Source organism: Papio anubis, chromosome 8 (assembly GCF_008728515.1).
Source record: "Papio anubis isolate 15944 chromosome 8, Panubis1.0, whole genome shotgun sequence".
NCBI lineage: Eukaryota > Metazoa > Chordata > Mammalia > Primates > Cercopithecidae > Papio > Papio anubis.
In genome coordinates, this window is record NC_044983.1 from 97,665,981 (window position 1) to 97,693,828 (window position 27,848).

A 27,848-nucleotide genomic window follows, 5' to 3' on the forward strand; every position below is an offset into this window, starting at 1 on the left:
CGCCCGTCTCGGCCTCCCGAAGTGCTGGGATTACAGGCTTGAGCCACCGCGCCCGGCCGGTCTTGAACTCTTGACCTCCAGTGATCCACCCACCTCACCCACCTAGCACTGGGATTACAGGCGTGAGCCACCACATCCGGCTTTCCCCCCGGCCCCCCTTAAATTCACTTTTTGGCCTGAGCACAGTGGCTCACGCCTGTAATCCTAGCACTCTGGGAGGCTGAAGTGGCTGGATCACTTGAGGTCAGAACTTGGAAACCAGCCTGGCCAACATAGCGAAACCCTGTCTTTACTAAAAATACAAAATAATTATCCGTGCGTGGTGGCGGGCACCTGTAATCTCAGCTACTTGGGAGACTGAGGCAGGAGAATAGCTTGAACCCAGGAGGAAGAGGTTGCAGTGAGCCAAGAATGTGCCACTACACTCTAGCCTGGGTGACAGAGCAAGACCCCATCTCACAAAAATAAATAAAATAAAATACAATAAAATAAATTCACTTCTTGCCTTGGAACTTCAGAGAACTTTTAAATAAATCTTTATAATATCGGTGGTACTTAAGTCTCATATATTTTTAATATTTTCAGTACTGCATTCTCTTTTTTATTACTGAGATAATAAAAAACATTCTGTTCAACTACATGTCTTCTAAACCTGCTTTTTAATGTTTTACTACGTTTTCAGTGGACAAACAGTAGAGTATAATTTTAGGCTCCCAAATCGGAGCTATATCTGAAAACTAGATCTACCACTTAACTAGTTGTGTGACACAGACATTCCCACATGAAGTTTACTTACTCTCTTCAAGACTCAATTTCTTACCCAAAAAATCAGGGTGATAATGCATTCTACCAAACATAGTTACGAAGATGGAGACCAATGCCCAGGAGACAGATTTAGCCCACAAATATTAGGTATCATCATTAATGCTATCTTATTTATCTAGTCTTGATTAAAATTAGTTCAGCAAGTTAAAGTTGTAGCCAAAATTACACATGCTCATCTACAGACTTTTATTATACATGAAAAATTTAAATTTTCAGCCACATACAGCAGTCAGCTCTGTGAAACAGACAAAGCACATAAGGAGGATGGTATTTTATGGATGAAGTGATCTGACAGCAAGTTAATGACAGTGTTGGAATTCTTCCTACATTATATCACAAGGCAGGAAATTCTGACACTTCATTTCAGAAAATATAATAGTCTAAATTAATGCATTTCTAAAAATCTATATGCTGGGACAAGTTGTCCTTAATAAATATTATATTGCAAAAACTTTTACTGTCTTACCTCTAGGCAGTTTCTATCCACTGTAACCTCCATTAAACATTTCCCACTACTGGCAGATGAAGAATAAAGACCCTGACTTGGACGGCCAAAAAGATCCTCCTTTCTAGCATTTGGCTGAAATTTTAACAGAAATATTCTAGTTACATTGAATACTTTAAAGAAAATAAACTCAATCAGAAAGAAACCTTAAGACTAACTTGTTTAATTCACCTGCAACAGATGTGGCTGATCAGCCAAGGGGATGGCTTCAGCCAGAGGCACTTCAAATGGATTTGGGGGTATACACCCAAGGAATGTCATGGAGTCTGAACGTCGGAAAAATGGATGGTTTTGGCCGGTTTCTGCAGGAAGAGAGTCATCATCCTTATCATTCAAGGTAGCACCTAAACATAAAAAGATAAAATGTTTTGTTTTTTAGGAAAATTATTTAATTACTGGATTAGGGTAACAGACCTTTAATCTGCTCAATCCAAAATTCCTACTACCTCTTTTATAAAATTTTAATGCCACACAAAAACAAGTTTATAGTCCAAACTTTTGGTATTTTAAAGTAAATGTAACAGTTTAATATGGTTACAATGTAAGTTTTATGTTATGTGCAAATTTTATGTTATGCGTATGTTACAATAAAAAATGCAAAATAAAAATCAGCATTTAACAATATTGTGCCATTTTGTATTGGACAGAGGTTTCCCATATCCTCCTCTTTATCTTTTGAGATACCCACCACCCAAATACAGTTAGATTCATGAGTATGTTCAGGACCCAACTCACTGACAACTCCAAACAGAGGAGATGATCAGGAGCTGAAACCTGAGCATTTGCTAAACAGAGAGTAATGTCTGAACAATTTACATATCTTGATAGTAAGTCAGTACACTAGCACCAAATCTCCTCAATGGAGTAAAACTTTGGCAGTGCCTTGTTTGCATATCACATATCAACGGCAGTGAGCTATGGCTGGGGTTCTCAAAAAATGGCAGTTAGGCCACTTGTCTTTCCACAGGTTGAATAAAAGTACTAGTTGATAATAACAAACTGGCGAATGCATTATTTAGCCCCATTTGAAATAACTGAAACCCACAAATAAACTCCACTAGACCCCAAAGTGTGATACTGAAACTTTTGGATAAAAGCATGGAGTTGGGATATTTTCTCTTTTCATTGTATTAATTGCTAGCATTCTGATATTTAGGAGCTGTAACTGGTAATTCTCATTTTCTTGACTAAATCTATTTTGCATCAATATTAACAAAGGTTTTGCTAAGATTTTATTAAATGTAATAACAGTACATTAGGAGTAAAGGTAAACATAATACTAAGATAAATATAAGATAGAAGATAAAGAAAAAATACTGTTGGAAAGTTTGTAACATTTCTTTAATACATCCTTAGTTTTGCAATGTATAATGCAAGAATGTGTAAGCACAAATGGACAGAAAATGTAAGAAATGAGACATAGAGAAGAAAAGAGAAATTCCCACCCAGACAGAAAATAATGAAGTTAAAAAGCTTGAAGGGGAACTACTGAGGCAGCCATTTCTTGAAGTAGATTAGCAGATTTTCTGTGCACTAACTTTGATTGGTGTCATCATCATTTTCATGTTCTGAATCTTCATTATCAATACCCAGTTCCAAGAGTTCTCGTGTCCTTTAAAAAGACAAGTGAGTCATTTTACCTAAAGTATTTGTATAATATGAACAGTAGCAAAAGTCAGGGAAAACACAAGCAAAAACACACTAAAAAGGTCACTAATGTATCTAACCAATTTCAAACATTGCAATATATTGTCAGAATCTGGGAAATGGTAGAGTGAACAGGTTTATGTACTATTATTACAAAATGGACTCAACAGAAGAAAAAGCAAATCACCTAAGAAATAGCGAGCACCTACATAAACTCTAACAGAAAACATGGACTGGGCATGGTAACTCATGCCTGTAATCCCAACACTTTGGGAGGCTAAGGCAGGGGGATCACTTAGGCCAGGACTTAAGACCAGCCTGAGAAACATCATGAGACACTGTCTCTCCAAAACATTAAGAAATTAGCCAGGCATGGTAGCACACGCCTGTAAGTCCTATCTACTTGGAAGGCTAAGGCAGGAGGATCTCTTGAGCCCAGGAGTTCAAGGCTGCAGTGAGCTTTGATTGCACCACCACATTCCAGCCTGGGAAACACAGTCAGACCCCATCCCTTTAAAAAAAAAAAAAAAAAGGAAAAAATGAAGATGACAGATAATCAGGCCAAACTATCTCAAGCATGAAGTTTAACCAGATTCTTAGGTTTCCTATTTTAAGTGAAGAGTGGCAATGGGGAAAGGCTGGATAAATTCAAGCCCACTTTCCCACATGAAATGGTCCTGTGCTAGTTCTCTTTTGCAATGCTATTCTCCTTACTTCAAATTTTGACAATGTACTAATAGAGACCATACCAAGCAAGTATTTCTCAAATCAATCTCATGGCAAGAATGGATACCTTTTGCGTTCTAGTTGAGGTGTATCCAATGTTGTCTGCTGATTCATTGCCTTAATCCAGTATATAAGTGCTTGAAAAACATATGCCACATGCTTCAATGAGCAAACATCCAAAACTGGAAGAACATCAGAATGCTCATCATTATGAGACCGCATTAGAGACAGAGCATAATTTAGGAAGTCTCCTCGTGCAGACATCATCCCTTGACGGGCACTAAGCAAGGTGGCACGTCTATAAGAACAGAAAGAAATGGCAATGTTTATTAGAAGAACACAAATGTGAAATTTACTATCATAAATAAGCAAAATTAGCTGAGAATATTCATAAATACAAAGTAGTTAAGCCTGCTGCTCAGCTTTAGAAATATAACCACTATGCATGATTTACAGTCTTATACTTTGTATAGAAAAGGAATTCCAGTATCCTTTGGAAGGGCAAAAGGAACTCCTTCCCTGAAGAGAGTGATTCTCAAACTTCAGGGTCCATCAAAGTCACCTGGAGGGCTTATTAAAACAGACCTCTGGTCTAATCCCCAGAGTTTTAGTAGGTCTGGGGTAGAGCCCCAGAATATGCATTTCTAAATAGCTCTTACGTGAGGTTGATGGTGCTGTTATCTAGGGACCATACTTTGAAAATCACTTCACTAAAATGACACCAAAAACACAAGCAATGAAAGAAAACATAGATATCCTGGGCAACATGGTGAAACCCTGTCTCTACTAAAAGTACAAAAATTAGCTGGGCATGGTGGCAGGCGCCTGTAATCCCAGCTACCTGAGAACTGCTTGAAACTGGGAGGTGAAGGTTGCAGTGAGCCCAGATCACGCCACTGCACTCAGCCTTGGCAACAGAGCAAGACCCTGTCTCAAAAAAGAAACAAACCAACAAACACCCAGATATAAATTGGAATTTATGAAAATTAAAATTGTACTTTCAAAGGTACCATCAAGAAAGTGAAAAGATATCCCGGAGAATGGGACAAAATCTTCCCAAATTATATATTTGATAATGGGCTTATAAGCAGAATAAAGAACTCATACACCTCAATTTTAAAAGACAAGCCAATTTCAAAAATGGGCAAGGCCGGGTGCAGAGGCTTACACCTGTAATCCCAGCACTTTGGGAGACCAAGGTGGGTGGATCACTTCAGGTCACGAGTTCAAGACTAGCCTGGCCAAAATGGCAAAACTCCATCTCTACTAAAAATACAAAAAAGTTGGCTGGGCGTGGTGGCAGGTGCCTGTAATCCCAGATACTCAGGGGGCTGAGGCAGGTGACTCGCTTGAGCCCGGGAGGCGGAGGTTGCAGTGAGCCAAGATCACACCACTGTACTCCAGCCTGGACAATAAGAGCCAAACTCGTTTCAACAATAACAACAAAAAAAGGTGGGGGAGGGGGGGTAGGATCCAAATAAGACATTTCTCCAAAGAAGATAAACGAATGGCCAGTTAGCCCATGCAAAGATGATCAACATCACTGACCATTAGGGAAATGCAAATCAAAGATACTAGGTCACACCCACTGGGATAGTTATAACAAAAGACAGATAGTAAGTGTTGGTGAAAATGTAGAAAAACTAAAACTCTCATACATACACTGCTACTAGAGAATGTCTTCCTCTTTGGAAAACAGTATTGCCAGTTCTTCAAAGGGTTACAAACAGTTACCATATGGCCCAGCAGTTCCATAACTAGGTATACATTCAAGAGAACTGAAAATACACATCTACACAAAAATCTATACACAAAAGTTCATATGAACATTATGCATAATAGTGGAAAGGTGAAAACAACCCAAATGTACAACCGATGAATGGATAAACAAAATATAGTATGCTCATACAATGAAATATTACTAGGAAATGAAAAATAATGAAGTACTGATGTATGCTAAATATAGATGAACCTGAAAATCATTATGCTAAGTTAAAGAACCCAGTCACAAAAGACCACATACTGTATGACTCCATTTACAGGAAATATCCAGAATCTATTGAGAGGGAAAACAGATTAACGGTTGCTTAGGAAGGGGAAGGGGGGGAAGTAGGGGAAAATGAAGAATGATTGCTAATAGGTTTTCTGTAGAGAAGATTAAAATATTCCAAAATTCATTATGATGGTTATACAGGGCTGGAAAACTATGGAATTGGACACTTTAAATGGGTAAATTATATATGATATGTGAATCATTACATTAAAGCTGACAGAACACCGCCACCAATCATGATCCGTTATCAGAATTCTATGTTCTCTGGGGTAAGGACTACAGCCTAACAAAGATAAGGCTTTCGTCTTTGTGAAGCAGCCTTTCTAGGACAGGAAAGCTGCCACCTCTCAAATCTCTATCTTTAGTACAGATATCTTTACCAACCATTCAATTCTGCATAATTGACATTTCTACCATTTTTTCCCCAGTTCTCACGTGTTCAAAAGCAAGTTTGTCCATTACACTACTCTAGGTTTTTCTCTTTAATTTTCCTATTAGTTATTCAGGATCAAGGTCTAAATATAAATGATGCCCCTGCTACTTAATCCCTCAACAAGGCCCTAAATTCTGTTTTTGATTTCAATGCTTCTCTCCCCTCCTTTTGGTCTTCACTGCTCTACTTTAGTAACTATTACCTCTACTGTAGATGCCTATCACTGTCTTTCTAAGTAATCTCTTAGACCTTTGTCTTTCCTCACTTTATGATCTGCCCAGAGTAACAAAGTTGTTTATCCTGAGGTCGAGATAGAACCAAATCCTTGGATTTTGACTTTAGGTATGAGGTACTTTTACTATATTACTGCTGTTGCTCTGTTGTTCAATATTTGAGCTGATACCTACTCCTGAAAAAGGTCACTTTTTTAACTGAATAGAAAAGAATATAACAAATACATAGATATATATTTTAATTATAATTCAACAGGCTAGGGGAGGCAGAAAAAAAGAAAGGTGATTTGAGAAAAAAAGAGCAGCACTGGTAATCGCACATACTTTCCCCCTCCTGAGTACAAAGTACATTCATAACCAATCATAGTCAAATAACTTTCTAAGAGGAGAGGGGGAGGTCTTGAGGATAATGAGACAAACATAGAGACCAATAACTTCAAAAATAAAAAGGCTTTAGTATCAGATTCCTATGATATGAATGGATTTTTAAAAATAGCTTGGATGGTAACTAGCCTATTCTGCCTCAACAAGTAATGCAAGCAAGTCATTTCTTTCTCCCTTCACAGTAAGATGAGGTCTTACATAACAGCAACTAAAAAGCTTTACCCTTCTAGGATACAAAGATTCTATCTAAACACACAAGTATAGATACTCCTCGACTGAAGATGTGGTTATGTCCTGATAAACTCATCATAAGTGCATTTAATACCCCCAATAAACCCATCATAAAGTAAAAAAAAATTATAAATTGGGGACCAGGCAAGGTGGCTCGCACCTGGAATCCCAGCACTTTGGGAGGCCAAGACGGGCGGATCACACGGTCAGGAGATCTAGACCATCCTGGCTAACACGGCGAAACCCCCTCTCTACTAAAAATACAAAAAATTAGCCGGGCGCGGTGGCGGGCACCTGTAGTCCCAGCTACTCAGGAGGCTGAGGCGGGAGAATGGCGTGAACCCGGGAGGCGGAGCTTGCAGTGAGTCAAGATGGCGCCACTGCACTCCAGCCTGGGTGAGAGCGCGAGACTCCATCTCAACAACAACAAAAAAATTGTAAGTTGGAGATCCATTTTAAGTTGGGGACGTTCTGTATATATGAAGAATTTCATACCGTCTGCCTTCAAGTGTTCGTAAGCTAGCTTCTTCTCGCGCAGTCATCCTCTCTCTTCTCGCTGAATTCTGAGAAGCGTGAAGAGGATGATTTGGATGTCCAGGATCACCAGCAGATGCTAATGCAGAACCATAACGTAATTGAGCTTCAGTAGAATCCATAATACTGACCATCCAGTTCCAAGTGGGAATAAGCTTTTCTTCTACATAGTTCTATGAAGACCAAACTAAAATAGTTAAAACTATCCAAACATAGCTAAATTCGATACAGCAGCAGTATGTCAACTTTTAAACATTTGTAACATTTAATTCCCCTAATACTGGAATTCTCATAATTGACAGCCAAAAAAATACACTGGAATGAGAAACTTTTCAGTGCTTTCATACCTGTAAGTTTACTGCATCTTGGTAAGTCAATTTCACGGCTGCTGGAATCTGAGAGTATACTAGGTGATTATACTTAGGAATAAGGCCCATCAAGTCCGAGATTTGTCTAATGACAATGCTGTAAGCCCTGGCTAAACTGCTTGCAGATGTTAGATAACTGCTGGCGTTGCTAGCTTCCAAAGCAGCTGCTGCAGCTGCAGCACTTGTACTGATGGTACCACTCCGGCGTAAGTTGGAAGGATCAATATAAATCAAACCCGCTGAACTTGCTATAAGGAAAAACGACAACGACAATGAGCTAATGTTAGTTCTTAATTGTGTTTCTCTGGGATTATATATACTTATGTAAATCTAAATGGTCAATTGTGGTAGTCAAGCAAAAAACTTTGCCCAAACCACACTATTTTGGGGAGGGGAGTATGGAGGGGACAAGAATTAATATAAAGTTCTCAACTGGGGGAAATCTGATCCCCATAGCACCCCCCCACACACCCTGCCAAAGGGTCTATACATTTGGCAGTATCTGCAGACATTCTTGGTTATCACAACTGTGGGAGCCAAGGGGAGGGGAAGAAGGGTGAGAGGGGTTTTACTGGCATCTAGTGGGTGTAGGTTAGGGATGCTGCTTAACATCCCACAATGCACAAGACAGCCTCCCACAATTATCCAGCCCAAAAATGCAATAATGCAAAGACTGGGAAACCCAGCTATAATCATATGTACATAATTTTTATATTTGAAACTCAACAAAACAATGAGGAACTATCATAAAACTAATTTTATCCCCAGATGAACATGCATAAGTTTAAAAATCTATCTAAGTATTCTTAGGAATACCAAGTTTTCAGACTTGCCTGCTGGTGTCGATGTACTGGAAGGGGCTGTACTGGCTGCTCGCTGATGCTGGGTGTTGCGGACAGCCCACTGCATTGAGCGGGGAGCTTGGGCAGCACCATTGGCATGGGAGCTATTTGTGGTTCTTTCTAATGGTTCATCGAGCATAAAGGTCTCCTGTTCTATGTCGTCACTCTGACTACTGCTGCTATCAGAATCACTCGAGTCATTCGATTGAGAATCATCTTCAGAAAAGAAGGCAGGAACACTGCTTGCTCCTAAAATTTTTATTTTTAAAACCAAAAACATTGTGAGTTTAATAATTAAAATTACAATCTACTCCCTCATTCAGGAAAACATACATATTAAACATACATATTAAACACAATCCCAGACTGTATTTAATAATCCACAAAACCCACCACTAAAATAGTTTTTATTAGAAAATAACTTAAGTCTGGCTCTGTGGCTTAGGCAGGAGTGCAGTGTCACCATCTCGGCTCACTGCAACCTCTGCCTCCTGGGTTCAAGTTATTCGTATGCCTCAGTCTCCTAAATAAATAACTTTTAGTTGGGTGTAGGCACATGCCTATAATCCCAACAACTGAGGAGGCTGAGGTGGGACGACTCCTTGAGCTCAGGAACTCAAGACCAGTCTGGGCAACATAGCAAGATCCCATCTCTTAAAAAAAAAAAAAAAAAATTAGCCCGATGTGCTGGCTTGCACCTGTAGTCCCAGCTACTCAGGGGGCTGAGGTAGGAGCTCAGGAGGTCAAGGCTGGAAAGAACTCTGACTGCACCACTGGAATATCCAGCCTGGGTGACAGAGTGAGACCCAATTCCAAAAAAAAACAAAAGACAAGAAAATACAAATCTTTTAAATAAACTTTAAAATTCATTCATTATTTAATAACCAGAAAAGCTGGAGAGTTACTAAAATAATACTTTCTTTTCTAATACCCAGAGAACAAGGATGAAGTTATAAAAATGCTTAGCTGCCCTTGCGTATATCACACAAAGTATGAACAAATCCACACTGAATACACACACACAGCCTTAGCATAAGCAAGAAGGTTGTTGGGATAAGGCAACATACCTGCTTCTGAACCAGCAGTTGCTGCAGTGACAACGCTTCTGCGCCCACTAGCATTATCTTGGTTGCTGTGGTTACTTTCACTATCGCTTTCTGTTTCAGCTGCTGCTAACAAGTCCAGCTCCATATCACTCCCTAAAAAAATACATTTAAATAAGAAAAAAGCACACACTCACTATGGTTTAAAACAGGGTCTGATAAGCCAGAATATCATAAGGGTGGTAACTAAGAAGGCATGGGGGGTGGGAGTTGGGGAGAAGGGGAATTGTGTGAGAGAGAAGGGATAACTACTAAAAAAAGACTCAGTAACTACTCAACCTTAGAAGAATGGCTAGGGAAATTATGGTAGTCAACAGACTAGCACATCAGGGCAGTGCAGGGGAGGACTGAAAGTAAATATACAAGTTATCAGCATCTGGGTGTAATTATGGGTGATTTATTTTCCTTTAATTTCCAAATGTTTCATAATGCACCTATGATTTAGTTTTTAAAAGTCTTTTAAGAAACTGACTTAAAAAGAAAAAATGGAAATTATTTTATATATGTATTATATATAGCACCTAAATTTTCCAAATAGATGCTATAGAAACCCTTGGCAGAAAGTTTAAATTGACCATTTCACTACACATTCAAATGAGGTTTCTCGCTGTATTTAATATCTCCCTTTAAAAGTACCTGATTTACTCATACTGAGTAATTTCTCAAATAACCTGCATACCGTCTTCATCATGCTCATCATGTTGTCCCTCTGCCTCAGCATTTTCTTCCCCATGTTCTTCCTGTTCATCGTGATGATCCTCTTCTCCAGCCACACCCTCCACCACCTCAACCTAAATCCAGAATCTTATTTGTAGACAATCAAAGTACATAATAAACCTTTATCTCTACCAGCGTTCTCCCAAAGTAGCTAGTTAACTAAAATGCAAAGATCCCTAACCATAGAGAATTCAAAATCATGTATCAAGCAGTTTTGAAAATCTTCATCTGTTAGTGACAATTTGCTATCAAAAATTACATCCTGGCCAGGCACAGTGGCTCACACCTATAATCCCAACATTCTGGGAGGCCGAGATGGAGACGGGCGGATCACAAAGTCAAGAGATCAAAACCATCCTGGCCAACATGGTGAGACCCCAAATCTGCTAAAAACACAAAAATTAGCCAGGTGTGGTGCGTGCCTGTAGTCTCAGCTACTCGGGAGGCTGAGGCAGGAGAATCGCTTGAACCCGGGAGGCAGAGGTTGCAGTGAGCTGAGATCGCACCACTGCACTCCAGCCTGGGTGACAGAGTGAGACTCCGTCTCAAAAAAAAACAAAAACAAAAACAAAAACAAAAACAAAAAAACAGAATACCTTTGCTGTTAACACTGAGACTATCTCAACTCTTAATCCTTAGGTAAAGACAACTTTGTGTCCAATTTCCTAATATCCAGTAAGTCACAAATTATTAAAATAATTTTACTATGTATAACCACAAATGAGAATATATAACAAACACCTAAAAACTGGATGCAAATGCATATAGTAGTCTCAAGCTACTATTAATGTAATTTCTAGTGACTACTCTTCTTTTCCCACAAAATAAAAGCTTTTTAAATCTACCACAATTAAAATCACCTCTTCCACATCCGCTGAAACAATATCATCCTGTTCTTCATCTCTGCCCCGAACAGGCTGTGACTGGCTGATGCGCCTCTGTTGTGGATTCCTGATGATGTAGGATGACTGAGACTGACTGGAGCTGTAAAGAATCAGAAGCTTATGAGTATACTGCTGCCACAGCTCAGATATGCAACACATATTTTTATCTAACTCATTTATTACATCTGAGACACTTGCTAGAATGTGACTTTAAATCTGAGCTGAGAATTCTTGGAAACCAACAATACTTAATCTATAATATATCAGAAAATATAAATCTCAGAATGTTTTTTTCTTTTTAAGTCATTTCAAATCTGTGTTGATGCACATATTTGTATGAGTCCATCCCATCGAAAAATTCTACAGGAAAATTTTTCCTCCTCCACCAGCAGGTCTCAGTTTCCAAAGGCTCTGACAGCACCATTTGTCCATTAACAGGAAGTGTTTAATACAAGTGATCTAACTTTTAGGAGATCTGACATGATTTCTACTTTGAATGAGCTTATTAACTAATGACTTGCTGATGTTTGTGGGGAAAATATCAGTTCAAAAGCATGATTTTAAAATAGAGTCATAACCAAAGGTAAAGTGGCAAAAGTTTCACTTCCCTAAACACCTGACTTGGAAACAACCAAGAAAAGACAGTTGACTGGATTATAAAAGGAAAAGGGAGAACCAGAAAATACAGCTTAAAATACAGGCCAGAAATCTGAAATTGGCTAAATAACCCTGTCACCTATTATTTATAAAGAAATGGGGGGTAAAAGATGTTGAAATCAAAAGATCTTTAAGTGATTGCACTGACAGGTTCTTTCCTTATCTCAGTTGCTATGAGAAATGAGAATCAAACCAATTACACCTGAGAGTTGACTGAAACATCATGCTTTCAAACAAACAGATAAGTGGTCTCAATATGATGTTTAACACTAGAACTGTAAGTAACTGGTAAAACGGAGATTATGGATTACAAAAGTGGGAAAGGCTAAGAGAAAATCTGTAGAGATGAAAAAGGGTATTTCCAATCACTAAAGAGATTTCAATATTAAAACATAAAAGTCAGCATTGTGTGAAGCCACAACTAATGAGTATTTCTTTTTTAAAACAAACATCCTGGAACAAACATCCAAAGAACTATAGTCCCCTCAAAGTGCTTACTTTAAGAAGTTATGCACTTAGTATGTGTAATACTGCCAAAACAGGCTGGGTATAGTGGCTAATGCGTGTAATCCCAATGTTCTGAGAGGCTGAGGTGGGAGGATTGCTTGAGGACAGGAATTTAAGATCAACTTGGGCAACATGGCGAGACCCAATCTCTACAAGAAATTTAAAAAGAGTAATTTAAAAATACCAATACATAAAACATATTACATGAACATTCCTTACCTGAAATGCTTGGGACCAGAGTGTTTGATCTTGTGTGTGTCGGTTTTTTTTTGGGTTTTTTTGTTTGTTTGTTTGTTTGTTTTGGAGTATCTACATTACATATATTTACCAGTTGAGCATCCTCAATCCCAAAATCCAAAATGCTCCAACAAGCATTTCCTCTGAGCATCATGATGGTGCTCAGAAAGTTTCAGGTTTTGCAGCATTTCAGATTTCACACTTTCAGATTAGGAATACTCAACCTGTGTAACTCCCCAGTTACCTGTGTGACTTCAACTTTTTTCCCAACAGACTTGCTGGCACAGTGAAGCACAACAGTCCTGAAACCTCGTCTAAAAAGTCCTGTTAATACACTTCTAAGTTTTGGGGACTTCTAGTTCCGGCAATTTGGCAGACTGTGCAGAGAAACCACTCTTGTTAAGGAACACACATATATGCTAGATATTTAAAAAAAAAAAAAAAAGGACAGCTATGCTGGTGATAAAGAGAAATGATTATCCTGTATAAAACTTGGAGAGAATAGTCCCAAAGGTACCTACTGATGTCTCTTGGGCTAGAAGGGCTTCAAGGAACCACAGATTTCACATGAGAGTCCGGAGGCTAAGCAAAGGATAAAAAGTCATCACAGTAATCTCCTCTTCTGTCCCCCTCACATATACAAAGCTGAACATAAATCTTAAAAGGACAACACCATGAAGCAGTGAAACAGAAAAATCATACCTCAAGAGACTTACCTATGTCAGCCATGAATGGATGCAGAAGTTCTCTTTTGAGAACTTCTAACTACAAGTCTGCATTTTAGAGAGTTTTGGACTGCACTCTACACTATAAAGTCTGGTTCAGTGTTGGTTAACTGTGTGGCGGCTCAACACTATCAGCAAGCACCAAGCAGTCTTCCTCTCTACTCTGCCATCTACTATCCAGGAGGATACAAAAAAAAGGAAGGATCTGTCAAGACAAGTCTAGCATCTAAACTTTAACTAGCTGTGTTACACTGGAGAAGTTGCCTAACTTTTCTGAGCCGTAGTTTCCCCATTTTACAAACTAGAATGATAGTGGTTATCTATGACGTATTGGGAAAATTAAAACAGGTAATGTGTCTACAATACTTAGGAAAGTTCCTAGTACATACTAAAATTTCAGTAACTATTAGTTACTGTTATATGAAAGACATGGAAATAAAGTAGAAACAGATTATTTGTTAAGAACATAACAAGAACATTTTCAAGAGGTGGAAAGAAGCAACGGAAAAAACCACTCTTAAGACTTCACACTCAATGGGGTGATATACACCATCTATAATCCAACACAAGTGAAATCCCAGAGAATGGTCAAGTCTGTGTTTTTAAACTTAAGATATCCTTGGAATACTAGTCAAAATACACCCTTTATGGGTAAGAATGTACTGTACTATCATAGAACTTTTAACAGTTGAAGAAAACATTAGCACTATTTCTTGATTATAACATGAGATCTCCTGCTGGGAAGATTTAGGAAGTTGCCTCAAGAAACAAACAAAGGGAATGGAATAAAGAGAGTTTAAGAGTATATAATACTTTAATAACGAAACTAAGAACAAGATGACACAAAATCTTGAAACTTACTAGGAACAGTTTCATGGGCAGTGTTTAGAGATGAGATGATCCCAAAATCTGTTCAACAGCCATCAATTTTTTATGTTCCAGAACAAGATCAAGGGAAGGATACTAAGAATTCACAAACTAATACCACTTAAGTAACTAATGAGTTCCTCACAGGGTATCAAGACCAGGAAAATCATATGGAGTTCAAGCAGATCTCACTAACAGAATCATTTAATAACGGGATAGATTTGACAAGTCTGAAGATATACAGCTTGATTTATAAGTTTTCAACAAGTCCTGGAGGTATATCAGTATCAAGGACACTATGGGAGAGCTCTGTCAGACAAAACTGGATTTAAAGGGACACCTGACATTAAAGGAAAAATTGGGACACATATACTGGCATATAGGAGAATAGTGAGAGCAGATACTCAACACCAACCCAGATCAAACCCAAGGATGACAACTTGGGAGCTATCCCAAATACTAAAGCAGGCCGCCCTTAGTAACAGAGACGTTCTCCAGAAAAGGAGGAGAAGGGTCTTTAGATCCTAAAGGTCCCTATTAAAACATCATCACACGTGCACATGGTTATAAAATCAGACTTGAAAAAGCAAAATACACTAAATATTTGCCAAAGATCTAGAGCATTACTACTGAAAAGTCTGGTACCTAAACCAGCAGAAGTGGCATCACCTGAGAACTTGAAAGACATACAAAGTTGGAGGCCCCACCTCCCGACCTCTAGAGTGGGCATTTATATTTTAATAAGAGCCCCAAGTCATTTTCATACATATTAAAGTTTGAGAAGCAGTGTGCTAAAGAACGTCAGAAAGTTTTAAGTTGCTCAACATCCTGATTCAACAAGCTTACAGTGTAATTAGGGAAACTATCAAACAAATAGAAAAGATAAATGAAACTTAAGAACAAATAATCTTATAATTAGAAACATTTATAATGGAGTTATTTTAGCCCTGTCCTTGATAATATCGTTGTTGTAGAAAAATATTTAAAATTCCAGCTTTTTGGCTGTTATTTATGTTATACAAATGATCAGGTACACCACCTGAGTGCTTATGCAAAGGTTTTAGAAGTCAAACACGACATTTCCAAGGAAAGGATTAATTGGAATCTGTTACCTGGTAGCAATTTTACCTGCTAGACTGATCAGATGACGGTCGTGGTGGTAGTGGTTCCACTGAAAATAATTCTTCACTGCCCTGCATGGCATCTATGCTAGTACTAGCCAGGGTAAATGGTGCAGTTGGACGAGCAATCCCCATTCTGACAGGAACAATCAGTGACTCTGCTACGTTGCACAATTCTTCCACAGCATAAGGTAGCAATGCTTGGAATACACGCTTGCATTTTCCAATTGGCTGTGGAATAAAGTTGCTAGAACAAAAAGAGAAATATAAGCAACCTATCTCTTCATATACATAAATCACTATCACAAAAACAGTGTGAAAATGGTATCCAAGCCAAAATCAAAAAGGATGCCTTACTTTTTCTTTTTGGATGAAGCCATTTCCACACTCAGAATGACAAAAACTCTTGCCACTGAACGTAGAAACCTCATTGTCACAGCAATAGCTTCTTCTCTACGTCCAGGTGTGTATTTGTTTTGGAGTTCTTTCACTAGTGTACCTAGTAGAGTATCTAAAAGCTTTACAAAATTATATTCACTCTATTAATGTTAAGATATTTCATACGATGTTTAGACATTCATAAAGTTATAAGTTCTAACGTTTTTTAAGCATTAACATTTCATAAAACCTCAAAACAAATTTAACCAAAACATTTATAAGGTCAATTTATGAAATATACCTGCCAATGTGCTTGACATATAGTGATTCCTAAATGTATGATTTCTTATTTTTTGTCCCACAGTCCTCAGTATATCAACTAATATTTAGAAGAACAATACCAAATATATCAAATCAGAGGAAGAATATGTTTAACTCAGTCTGGGGCACTTTCCAAAACAGCAAGGCAGACTCAACTGTTGAAATGAATAAATTCATAATCCCATCTCTCCCTCACGGAACCTCTGTTACTTTCTAGTCTCTTTTCTGTGTGTAGTTTCTTGTATAAATATTAGCTACAGAAAACACCCAATTTTCATAGTTTGGTTGTTGTTTTTAATGTTATTTACAATAAGATTTATTTTTAAATTACTGCATCACATTCCAGTAAGTGGTCAGGTTATAATTTGATTCAAGATTACACTATTATTGGGCTGATAAAAGTATTTTTCTGTTTTTAAATTTTACATTATTCTGTGACATGCCTTTATTTTTCTCATATCATAAATTTCTTTATGACAGGTTCTGAGGGCACTGATAGTTTTATGGCTTTCCAGAGAGAAGAAGAGATGCAATCCCACCCCATCCCTATCTGAGTGTGTTATTACCATAACCTCATTAGCACTGGATCTTGAGGTTTAAATTCTTTCCTAGTTTCACAGCAAAGAAGAGTACTTTAAAAGCATACTTTTCAGGTACTTGCAATACATATTCAAAGAACTTACCAAAATATCTGCTGTACACTTAACTATAAGGCAATGAGTGAAACAGTCCAGTCGAATTGTGCCACTTTGCTGATTGAGGTATACTTGCTCCTCTGGCAAAAGATGGCCTATTCTACTGCTGGCACTAAGACTTGAGGAGGAAGGAAAAACAGAATGAACTGTAAAAGGTCTACACTAATGTAGGAAATACATAAAGCTAAAAAGGTTTTAATGAATACGTACGGGTCTTTATTCTCCTGCGACCCAAACATAATCATAGATTTCAAGGCATTCCAGTCCTGAAGAACACGCTCCAATGCAAGCTGGGCAAATCTTGGAGGCTCTAAATCATGATCAGGCATATCTGAATCTAAAATGAAAAAGAAATATGACCAAAACAAAAATAAAACATATTGCTTCCCACAAGTGTCATAAATGTCTAATTTACTCACCTTCAGGACTGGCTGTTTTTCGGTTACGATCTTCCCTGATTCGAGGTGGTCTGTACTGGCAATGCTCCACCGTCTGCCTTGCGACTGTCTGTACTAAGAACAGTAAGAGATGCTCTCCCCTGCAAAATAGAATGTTGTCGTGAGAAGGGAGGCCGAAAAGCTACTCAGGTATGCTGCGCTCTTCTGATTTAACTTACTGTAAGTCCTAAAAATCCTACTTGCCTGCTGTTTGGCAGAGTAACCAGATTAGTAGCAGTGAGCAGGCGATAAAGTAGATCAAGACGAGCCGATTTCTGTCCAGCAATAAGAGTTTTACATTTACATTTCTCCCAACAATCACAGTAGGCTGTTGGTGACGTCCGTTTGAGTCTATAGAGAATTTATACACAAGTACAAAAACTGAAAGTTTTTAAACATACAAAGGTTTATGTTGACATTATGAAGGTATAACTCACTGAAACCAGAGAGAGCCCTTGTTAATTCCTAAATGCAAAGTATAACTGTCAAAGCTTATATAACAAAAGGATTACTTGGTAGTAATGACATCTATAAACCAACACAGAATTCCTATGAGAAGAGGTACTCTAAGGTATAGCCACTTTTGGAATTTCTTCCCTAATTCCCCACCGCTCCAGTCCAGTTCAAGTGGTCCTCCCATATGACCTAATGAACCCTATAACTCTATGGGCAGATATTTCTTGCTTGTGGCCTCTGATAGGATTGGGAACACTGTCAGGACTATTCACCACCACCACCCTGGCATCTAGTACCCTTGGCAAACAATCAATAACAACAGATTATCACACTTTTAGGTGCTTAAAATAAGGAAGACAAAAATACCAACCAGAATTCTTTTAACAAAAATTATAAATAAGCAATGCAATATCTATTAAAATTTTTCACTTGTCCTATACAATTACTTAATGGTATAGTAGATGGTTTTTACAGTCCAATTCTCTATTATAACATTTGTAGCCATTTATACTGAAGTCCCTATCCATAATCCTAAAACACCACAGATGTTAGTGCTAGGTATTTCATTGCTTCTCAGGTCTGTGAAAACCAACAAAACTAGTTGTGGTAACTGTTGCTGAATGAAAGATTGTTGCATTTAGTTTAAGTAAGACACAGTCCAAACATTCACCATGATTCCTTCCAGGCCTATGGCAATTTTCTCCTAGTATACCCTACTACAGGGCACCTGAGACCTCTGCTGCATAATACACTCGGGAACATTCTGTAGATATATTTCTCAAAATACTAATCTGATCCTAGTTACAATGTATAATCACCTACTTTTATTTAAGGAGGGCAATGTTACCACTAGCAAAGAAACCAAACATTTCACAGTATAGTTTAAATCAAGAATCACATTATTATACATAAACTGACTTAAATAAGAGAAACATAACCTCATGCTTTCTAAATTAAAACATGACTATCGATTATTTCCATACAGCAATATAAATCTAAACAGTTTATAATATTAAACTAAAGAAAACTAGAATTGTACTCACTTGCAATCATGACCTTTATGACAAACCCTTGCACATTCCGTACAACAACAAAGTGACTCCAGCAAGCCACAAGTTCGACACTCAAAAATATCCTAAAATTAAGAGTGTACTTTTAAAGGAATAATTATAAGTATGCGTATATCTCATCATAATTATCATTTCTGGTATTTTCTAAAACAATTCAATCTCAAAATTATTGTGCTTTGGAAAACTAGGACTTATAAAGGGCTACAGCAAATACACAGTTTATAATATACAAATAGAAATATTACCAGTTGAAAAAAATAATTTGTATCATCCCCAAAAAGGCACTGTAGTTATAAAATCTGTATCAAGATTTGCAGATCAGATTATACTACCCAGTGAAAATTTCCACTTTTCATGGTATGCCATATTTAACTGAGCAATCAGCTCTTCTGCCTCATTTACTTAGGAATTAAATCAACTTTCTTCATATCAGACTTAACAATTCCAAAGCTGAAAACTGTAAGTCTAGTGATAGTCATAGGGAAAAAAGACACAAAGATATGATTAACACAGGAAAATGTAAAAATAACTTACCTGGTTAATGTGCTCTGCTCCAGTCCATGTAAAACTGCAAGTGTCATTACAACATAAGACATATAAAGGAGAGTCATCAGGGTTGGTACCTGATGGGCAAACCATTCCCATGAATACATCTTCCTCTTTTTCACTTGAGGATACTTCAGCTAAAAAAGCAAGAACACATCAGTTCATCTTGCAGCAAAGGACTTAATTAGCCATCCAATGTCTTCAAATGGAAGGCCTTAGCATACACACAGTATAAACCAGAAATTATATATCAATTTTAAAAAGTGATATACAAAGATGACATGCAAAGAAATCTAACCAACTCTGGAACAATGTAAAGCATAATTATATCATACCCACATACGACGCCCATAAATAAACACACTATACATCAGCCATCTGAATCCTTAGCTCTGTTTCAGGCGGTTAAGACTCAAGTCCCGGCTCTATTTAGCAAATTATAGACCATCTCATAAACTATCAGTATTTTAAAAAGATAACTACTTTAATCTTTCAAAGGCTGGAAGGTAAGAATTGATATTCCTTAATGCTTTCTATTTAGTAGGAATTCTAAGTCAGAAATAACAAGACATTTGTCTATTATTCTGTAAAGTTATATCACTTAACACCAATTAACTACCAAGAGGTTCTATGAGTAACCCATCTTATTTTCCAAAGATTTTACACTGTTCATTATGGAGTATTTTTAAATCAATAAATTTATATTAGTTGTATTTTGATGGAAAGTTGGAAGATACAGTACACTTCAAGAAAGAATAACACATGAATTTCACACACACACACAAATCTTGATCGTTTCCAACCAATTGTATCATTTACATATATGGAAATTCAGTCTGAATAATTATAATATGTGTACAGAAGAGAATCTATCCAAACCGAAAAATATGTAACTCATTTAGGATCTGAAATAAATTACCTTTTGCAATTTTCTGAGCAGTTTCCAAGATGGTAATTGCAGCAGGATAAGCTCGGCCACTTACAGCTGACATAAATGGGGTCATCCCTCTTGCATCCCTAAAATAAGAAAAATTATATGTAAAAATATTAATTACTACTTATTTTCCTTCCTGATAAAATAAATGTTCATGATAAAACAAAAACCTAAATTTTGTTTTAGTCTTTCACATATAAATATACAACTCAATCAAGCTAAACATAAAAGCCAGTTTGTATTCATTTAGTGTACACTACATGATATTGAGACGGTCTCTTTCACTCAACAGAGCTTAGTAGTAGAGGGAGTATCGTGCTGGATTTTGATAAATTGTTTTAAATTTACATAACTGTTGTCCATATAGTGTCAGAAGATAAACTTTAATAGTAAAAGCTAAGCTAAGCTAAATCTTCATATGAAAACTGTATCAAAACCTCTTACTTGGCAGAAAGAAGTTCTCGTAGATAGGGCTGGAGAACCACACTGTCACATAACAATTTTAATATAAAATGAGCATTCGCCTTTCGATCCTTGGATTCTACTACAGATGGCTCTGTGGAAGGACCTGTAATTAAGCAGATCCATTTGGTACAAAACAAGAATGAAGAAGACACAGTAAAGGAATATTCTGGGCTACTCTGCCTATGGGGTACATAAGCACATAGATAATAGGGCACACTGCCTATGGGGTAGCTAGCCCTGCTCTGCAAGGAGCAGTTACAATTTTTTTTAAAGAATATCCTGGAATAATATATCAGGCATATAAGCCACCAGAACAATACTCTAGTATCAGTAATAAATTAACTTCATCACAAAGAATTTAAACCTATGAACAACATTTTACAAATCTCGTCTGATTTCTAAGTGTATGTACATAGACACCACATATTTGCACTGACAGATGGAAGGTAATTCAGAGAATTAGATGTTTTTCAAGCAAAGAAAAGTCTCTGTGAAATAAAGTGTAGATCTGTAGAACCCTATATCCAAACTGTGTCCTTTTTTCTTCCAGATGACTAGGCAGACAAAGAGTACAGATTCTTACCTGGAATAGTGGAGGTGCTTGGTCCTTGACCAGTACCGGTCGCTGCTGTGGTAAGAGATCCCACAGCGGGGGCCAGGATAAAATCAATGTCACCATCTTTCAGTAAACAGAACAGTAGGATGTATATCATTATAGGCAACATATTCCTAACATGTTCTCTTAACTGGCCTTAAGGCTTTTCTCTGCAAGCCAAAGGTCAAACAGGATAGAGTTTAAGTGGAAACTTCTTTTCCAAACTATAAGAGAAGGAATCCACTAGGCAAATCTATTGACTTATCTTGATAAATTACTAATAAAGGGATTATTGAGCTTCTTACCGGTACAGAAATAAATATTTCAGTAAAAGTGGAACACCTGACAAGAGTTCTGGAATTTTAATTTTTAAAATATAAATACCTTAAATCTAATTTTTATAGCTAAACTAGTTATAATATTCATCATACTACTTTGAAATCTCTCAAATTTCTACATATCCCTTTAAAATGTTAAAATTATTTCCTTTCATGACCTGCTCTTTTTGTTAAACACTAAATGAAATTAAATAACAGCTCTTACCAGGATCCATCGCAGGAGGGTCAGGAACCCAACTAGGGGGAGCTATGGGGGGTGAAACTGGATCCTGGTGGTCACTGGATGAAGCTCCAGCTTCATGTCTACCCAAACCAGCTGCTCTCAACGAACGTCTCATCATTTCCCGTAATCTCAAACTAAAAGAACATGAACAAAATCAGAGCTCACTACCATATCTACACATAATGAAATGGTGTACAGAACTTCTCATCTGAGAAGATGAAAGTATGTCCTACAAGCAAGCACTCCAGGCAAGGGAAGTGAAGTACAAATGCCAATTCTGGAATCACAGAATAAGTCAGAGAGGGATAGAAATAAAACTGGGGGCTCCTAGTACACCGTTCAGCACTAAAGTCACTATCTTAAGCTCCCACACAAACTTAAGCACAGGGAACGAAAGCTGCGGTGAAGTAAGATTAGAAATAATCTTTCATACAGTTCAGATAAAAGAACAGCTAAACATTAAAACGAAAAGTTTCTATCCCCCATTTATAATCAGTAATAATTAAGTTTAATAGTAGACATCAGCAATCATACTGATTAGCACAAAACCAGTATTGTTCAACACTAAATCCCTTTTATAATCTCAAAAGCAACTGAACTAATATCCACGCAATGAGTAGTTTTAAAACAAACACCAATTTAGATTTTTACACACAAAAAAAGAATTTTTAACAGTATAACTTGCATCCCAAAGAAATAAATGAATGAAACTAGAGTTTATAAAATGTGTTGTTAGATTAATGTGTGGGCATGATTTTTTTTCCTCCTGCTATAAAAAAAAAAAATACTGTACAGGTGTACACATTACTAAAAAGAAAAAGAAATAATCACAAACACAGAACTCGTTAGGGGAAGTGGGAACTACCTGTATGAAAATCTATACTTTACCTTTGAATAAAACCTTACAACGGCTACAAAATTAATACATTTAGAACTAACAATGATTTAAGAGAGAGCACAAAAGGCAAATCCCTTCACTCAGTCACAATTTTAGAGCTTGTAAATGGATAAAGAGTAAAAATTTCATGTTGAGGGCCAGACAACACATAAGGGACTTCATTCTCCCATGTAGAATTAATCTCAGACATGACATTCTCATGTGAAAGACCTAACACCTTACTAGATACGCATAATACATCTAGAAATAATTTCAAGTTTTATTAATGTTTAAATCTCTAATTGCAATTGTTATTTAACTGAGGATAAATGTGTTTTTCCATATCAATACATTTTTAATTTTATAAGGAACTTTTTTTAAAAAGGCATTCACAAAAATTACTTTTAGAGGCTATGTTCAGGAACATATCTATTTTATAAGACTTATTTATGACTTTTTTTGGAATAAAAACACTCTAGAAGATTCTGCAATGTAAATGTTACTGTCTCAAATAATATATTTGCCATTATAGTATTCACTATTAAAAAATAACTATAGTTAATTCTTTTATAGTATCAATATCTTCTTTTTTCCAATTTAGAAACTGGAGTTTAAGAGTTTTTATAATGTGGATGGGAGCATGGCACAGTGACTGTTTCAGTCCAGGTCACTTCCCTGTCCAAAGACATCACCGAGAGGAAAAGGAAGACTCCTTACCAGTAACAGCACACACCATGGTGACTGTTCACACTGTGATGCTCCTATACAATTTTAATTAAGCTCAACAGACACCTGGTATCCTAATGTGTCTTGCTCAAAGCACAAAGAAAAAAAAAATCAGCAATAATTGGGAGACACTACAAATAACCTGAAAATAAATGCATGTTTTGGCCTTTTCAAGAATGCTTACACCAGAGTCATAAACTCAATGGCTAATGGGTCAGAAAGGTAAAATAAGGGCAGTCAGGTGTAAGAAATAGGGGTAGTGACAAGCTAGAGGCACACATGCTTATCTAAAGGCATTCAAATTAAAGGAAAAAAAAAATTTAACATTGCGCAGGCCAAACAAAAAACATGTGGGCTATTCTCCAACTTCTAGCTTAAAGCAGATTAAGAATAAATGAAGATAAATTGAGACCATAGTCTCATCTTGAACTTGCAAACTCCCAACTTTGTTGCTGTGATGTAGTCAATTCAATATTAAATGAGGGGGTCATTCCTTGTCATTTTTAAAATTGTCCTTAACCTCTTTTCTTCATTAGGTCTTGGGAACATTTTTAAGTACAATGCCCAGCTCCTCATATAGATTCTTAAAAAACAAAAAACAAAAAACAAAAAAAGAAAATTATTCTTCAAGATGTTGTACACAATTCATGAAGATTCACCTGTATCCTCAGTGGCTGAGGACAATACTGAGGAGATACCACCTTGGCTGCTAAGATTCAGAGTTTTGACATTTCTTCGTATAGGCTTGCCTGGAGTCATCGTATTTTCTGACAATATGGAAGAATTCAAGGATGATGTAATTTCCTCTTTGTAAGCACGTTATATCCATGCTACAGAAGCCTTAGAATCCAGTCATGTTCAAACATAACACTGTGACAAAAAAGCGAAGGTCATGTGTCTTCCAGATTAACAATCTCTAGAGTACATACACCTGCAATCAGATGCATCAATCAAGCTTTCCACTAAATCTGCCCTTTGTACTCAGGAACTATTGAGTCACATAATAAAACTTCTGAGTCAAATCATCATCTGAAGGCATTTAACAGTATTCCATTCAATATTGAAATTGCATCAGTTTTGAGCTTACAGCTCATGAATCCCAGCCTGCATACTCATCAAGGGGCATCGCCTAGAAAATCCATTGGAGGCTAGAGGAGGGTTTCACTTCAATGAAGCAGTCTGTGGACTTCCTACTGCCCGGCGTGGATAATAAGACTCCTGTGCTTTCATCTGTTCAACCAGCAGCCCTGAGTTTGAACTGGTTAAGAGCACTGCAGTGAAATCTTCGGCAAATTCCTCAAAGGAGCTTACTCTGCAAATTATTTCTGTGAGCAACACATCACCCACTCTTGAAGCTCCTTTTAGTCTTTGCCTTCAAAATAATCCTGACATGAAAAAAAGATGGCAGCACTGGCATTGGACCAACCATATCAGAGTCCAACTTGATTTGCACCTGTAATTTCCCTGAGGAAATGAAATACCTGAAATAATTCAGACACTAATTTCTTCATGAAGAATTTAAGTTGCTTCCCACTTTAGACCAAACACTTTGTCTGCCTAATATAGTCCTGAATAAATAAACTGGTGATAATTTCCATTTTGTTTAGTCTATATAACGCTTTTGCACTGTTTCAATTATAATTTGGTCACCCACGAATACTTTTTGATAAATCTCACTTCAGGATGTTTTTGAACCTGGGAAAGTATCAACTTGGATCAACTTGGTAGCCTTCCTGTTGCCAATTTAAGAATACACATTTTTAAAGGAATAGTTAACTACGAAACAGAAAATAGGCAAGGAGAATCTTCATTTTAAGCAGACTTTGCAACCTACCACATTAGCACATAGTAAGCAGTGCTTCCATTAATGATCTTGTCAAGCAGACAATAAATTTTTTTCCTACAGAAAGAAAACTATATCCTGAATTCTTTATATTCATTATCTAGTCAAATACCTAGCAATATTTAATGTGTTATAAAAGTTTGTCCATCCCAAAACTCAGCCTGAAAATTTAAACATCAAACATCCATAATATACATCAGCCTTTCATTTTTTTCCCAGATCAAGATATCTGAGAAACTGACCTAAATAAGCAATCTGAAAAGATTAAGGTTCCTTCAATTATTATACTACTTGTTCTTCAAATAAGACAGTAACTTCCTAGGAAGCAAGATGATGAATTTAGAACAAATTAAAAGAAACAAATTTAAACTACTTGTCTAAATTATCTCAAATTTATTAAGTGTCCCAGCTCTACCTTAAACTTTAATTTGTTAGATTATTTTTCCCAGGGTGTTATTGGGAGGAACAAAAATGAAACAAAAAAGGACCCACCAATTCATGTACACGACAGGTAAGAGATACACTGCTCTCTGTACTTGGTTTTTTCCTCCAATTAAAGTTTCCTGGTAAAAATCACATTACCTTCGGCTACTTGACGATCCAGCCCGATTACCTGGGCCATTACTTGAGACAACTGATATTGCATTTGCAATGGCCTCAACAGCAGAAAGCCTTTCTGCAAATGTATTTCTTTCAGAACGCTCCGCTTCTGAAAAATGAGAAAAAATTAAGATCAATTTAAGTTTTAAAACTAATACACTGAGTATGTACAGTCCACTAAACACTAATTTCTATATATTTAGTACTCTAATTCACATATTAGATAACCAATTGTTCAATTTTTCCTCCTTAGAGCAACTAACACTTAAGACAGATTGAACTATAAGATCTTTCATATGTGATTTATTTCCTTATTCCGCCTTACTTCTCAATCCACGAAGGGAAAAAATAAGGTCATTAATAAGAAGACTGAAATTTAGCTTTCACAATTAAAATAGAAAAAGACCTACTTACCAGTATTTCAGTCTTAGTTTATGTATTATGTATAATACTTACTGATTCAATGATAATGATAGAAAGGTCAGAAACCTGCAAACCACTATTCAAAAATGTAGCTACCAGAATATCATCAGCAAATTTAAAATTAAAAAAAAAAAATTATGAATTACATATTTACACTGTTCTCAATTTCTGCCTTCATTTAGCCAATTAAAAAGTTTATGTCAAAAAAAAAAAAAAGCTTATTTACCTTCCAAAAAAACACCTCACTAAGTGATTTTTCTCCTCTATATTCTAAAAATTTAGATAAAAGTTGCCTCAATGTAACTTGGCTTAACTTGCTAAATAATTCTCATGTAATAAATGTCATCTGCAATTATAAAATCAGTAAAGTTCATTTAGTATTATATATCCAGTTTGTATATATCATATAGTATTAAAGACAATAAAAACACACTAGTGGAAAATTTTGTTACATACCCATCTTTACCTTCCGAGAAAGTAAAAAAAAAAAAAAAAAGGACACACAAATCTTTATAGTGATTTGCTTTTCTTTAACAACTGTTACATTTTCAAAATTGCCTAAAAACTCCCTTTAAAGACCTTGCTATAGTTCTTAATCTCACCCTCTTCTTCTTTAGTTTCTTTATTGCTGGTTGGAAAGCAAACTGATACACAAGCATGCAAAATATTTCGATTTCCATCACATCTGTGGCTGATGAATGTCTGTAGCATCTGTAGATTCTGCTCTAAAACAACCGCTTGCTCAAGATTCATTAGATATTGTCGACAGGCCTCATAGTCACAGCGCAGAATGTGTTGCATTAAGGTTTGTTTCTGTGCTCAGACAAATTAGGGGGAAAAAACCTCAATGAATTTGAGTAGCACATTACATATATTAAAAATTTCTCATGGCCAACACAATAATATATAATCAGATTTGCAAATAAGTAGAGACAGTTTCAGGTGGCCTATCAAAAGAAACAGAACTTAAGGGTAGACTTTAAGCAGAACATACAATCGACAGGAATAGAGAAGGGAGGATAAACTTTATGTTAAGGACAAGTACATATTTTTAGCTTTCTCAACTAACTCAACTCTGCAACTGAAACGGGAAAGCAGCCACATACAATGCATAAATTAATAGGAGTGGCTGGATTTGGCCTTTGGGCCATAGTCTGCCAATCCCTGGTTTTTACTTCATGTTATATAACTATCTAATTAGAACCCTATTAATAATGATAGCCAATTAAGCAAAGGATATAAATTTTATTCCAGGCTTACTCTCACCTTCTTAGGCTTTTGTGTGTGTGTCAGACAGCGTCTCACTCTGTCATCCAGGCTGC

The 27,848-nt window shown here is 36.7% G+C and overlaps 1 protein-coding gene across 9 annotated transcripts in view; it reads right to left on the reverse strand.

Annotated features, from left to right (window-relative positions):
- UBR5 (ubiquitin protein ligase E3 component n-recognin 5) overlaps positions 1-27,848 on the reverse strand; it is a 154,453-nt gene that overhangs the window by 24,276 nt on the left and 102,329 nt on the right. For 8 of the 9 annotated variants that reach the window (XR_002523917.2, XR_002523918.2, XM_017962206.3 and 5 more), the window contains exons 21-44: positions 27,129-27,339; positions 26,086-26,212; positions 22,040-22,191; positions 21,485-21,580; positions 20,881-21,004; positions 20,422-20,519; positions 19,491-19,639; positions 18,930-19,021; positions 17,635-17,781; positions 17,413-17,531; positions 17,204-17,330; positions 16,982-17,111; positions 15,957-16,117; positions 15,607-15,846; positions 11,462-11,585; positions 10,564-10,675; positions 9,849-9,980; positions 8,773-9,030; positions 7,919-8,187; positions 7,533-7,744; positions 3,771-4,001; positions 2,869-2,942; positions 1,502-1,674; positions 1,292-1,405 (exon numbers count right to left, since the gene is read on the reverse strand). Coding sequence is in view for 7 of the 9 variants with exons in the window: in XM_017962206.3 (XP_017817695.2) it covers positions 1,292-1,405; positions 1,502-1,674; positions 2,869-2,942; positions 3,771-4,001; positions 7,533-7,744; positions 7,919-8,187; positions 8,773-9,030; positions 9,849-9,980; positions 10,564-10,675; positions 11,462-11,585; positions 15,607-15,846; positions 15,957-16,117; positions 16,982-17,111; positions 17,204-17,330; positions 17,413-17,531; positions 17,635-17,781; positions 18,930-19,021; positions 19,491-19,639; positions 20,422-20,519; positions 20,881-21,004; positions 21,485-21,580; positions 22,040-22,191; positions 26,086-26,212; positions 27,129-27,339 (3,672 nt within the window). In the remaining 2 variants the exon portion in view is untranslated. The remainder of the gene's footprint in view (positions 1-1,291; positions 1,406-1,501; positions 1,675-2,868; positions 2,943-3,770; positions 4,002-7,532; positions 7,745-7,918; positions 8,188-8,772; positions 9,031-9,848; positions 9,981-10,563; positions 10,676-11,461; positions 11,586-15,606; positions 15,847-15,956; positions 16,118-16,981; positions 17,112-17,203; positions 17,331-17,412; positions 17,532-17,634; positions 17,782-18,929; positions 19,022-19,490; positions 19,640-20,421; positions 20,520-20,880; positions 21,005-21,484; positions 21,581-22,039; positions 22,192-26,085; positions 26,213-27,128; positions 27,340-27,848) is intronic. The other variant, XM_021942552.2, reaches the window with a different exon arrangement.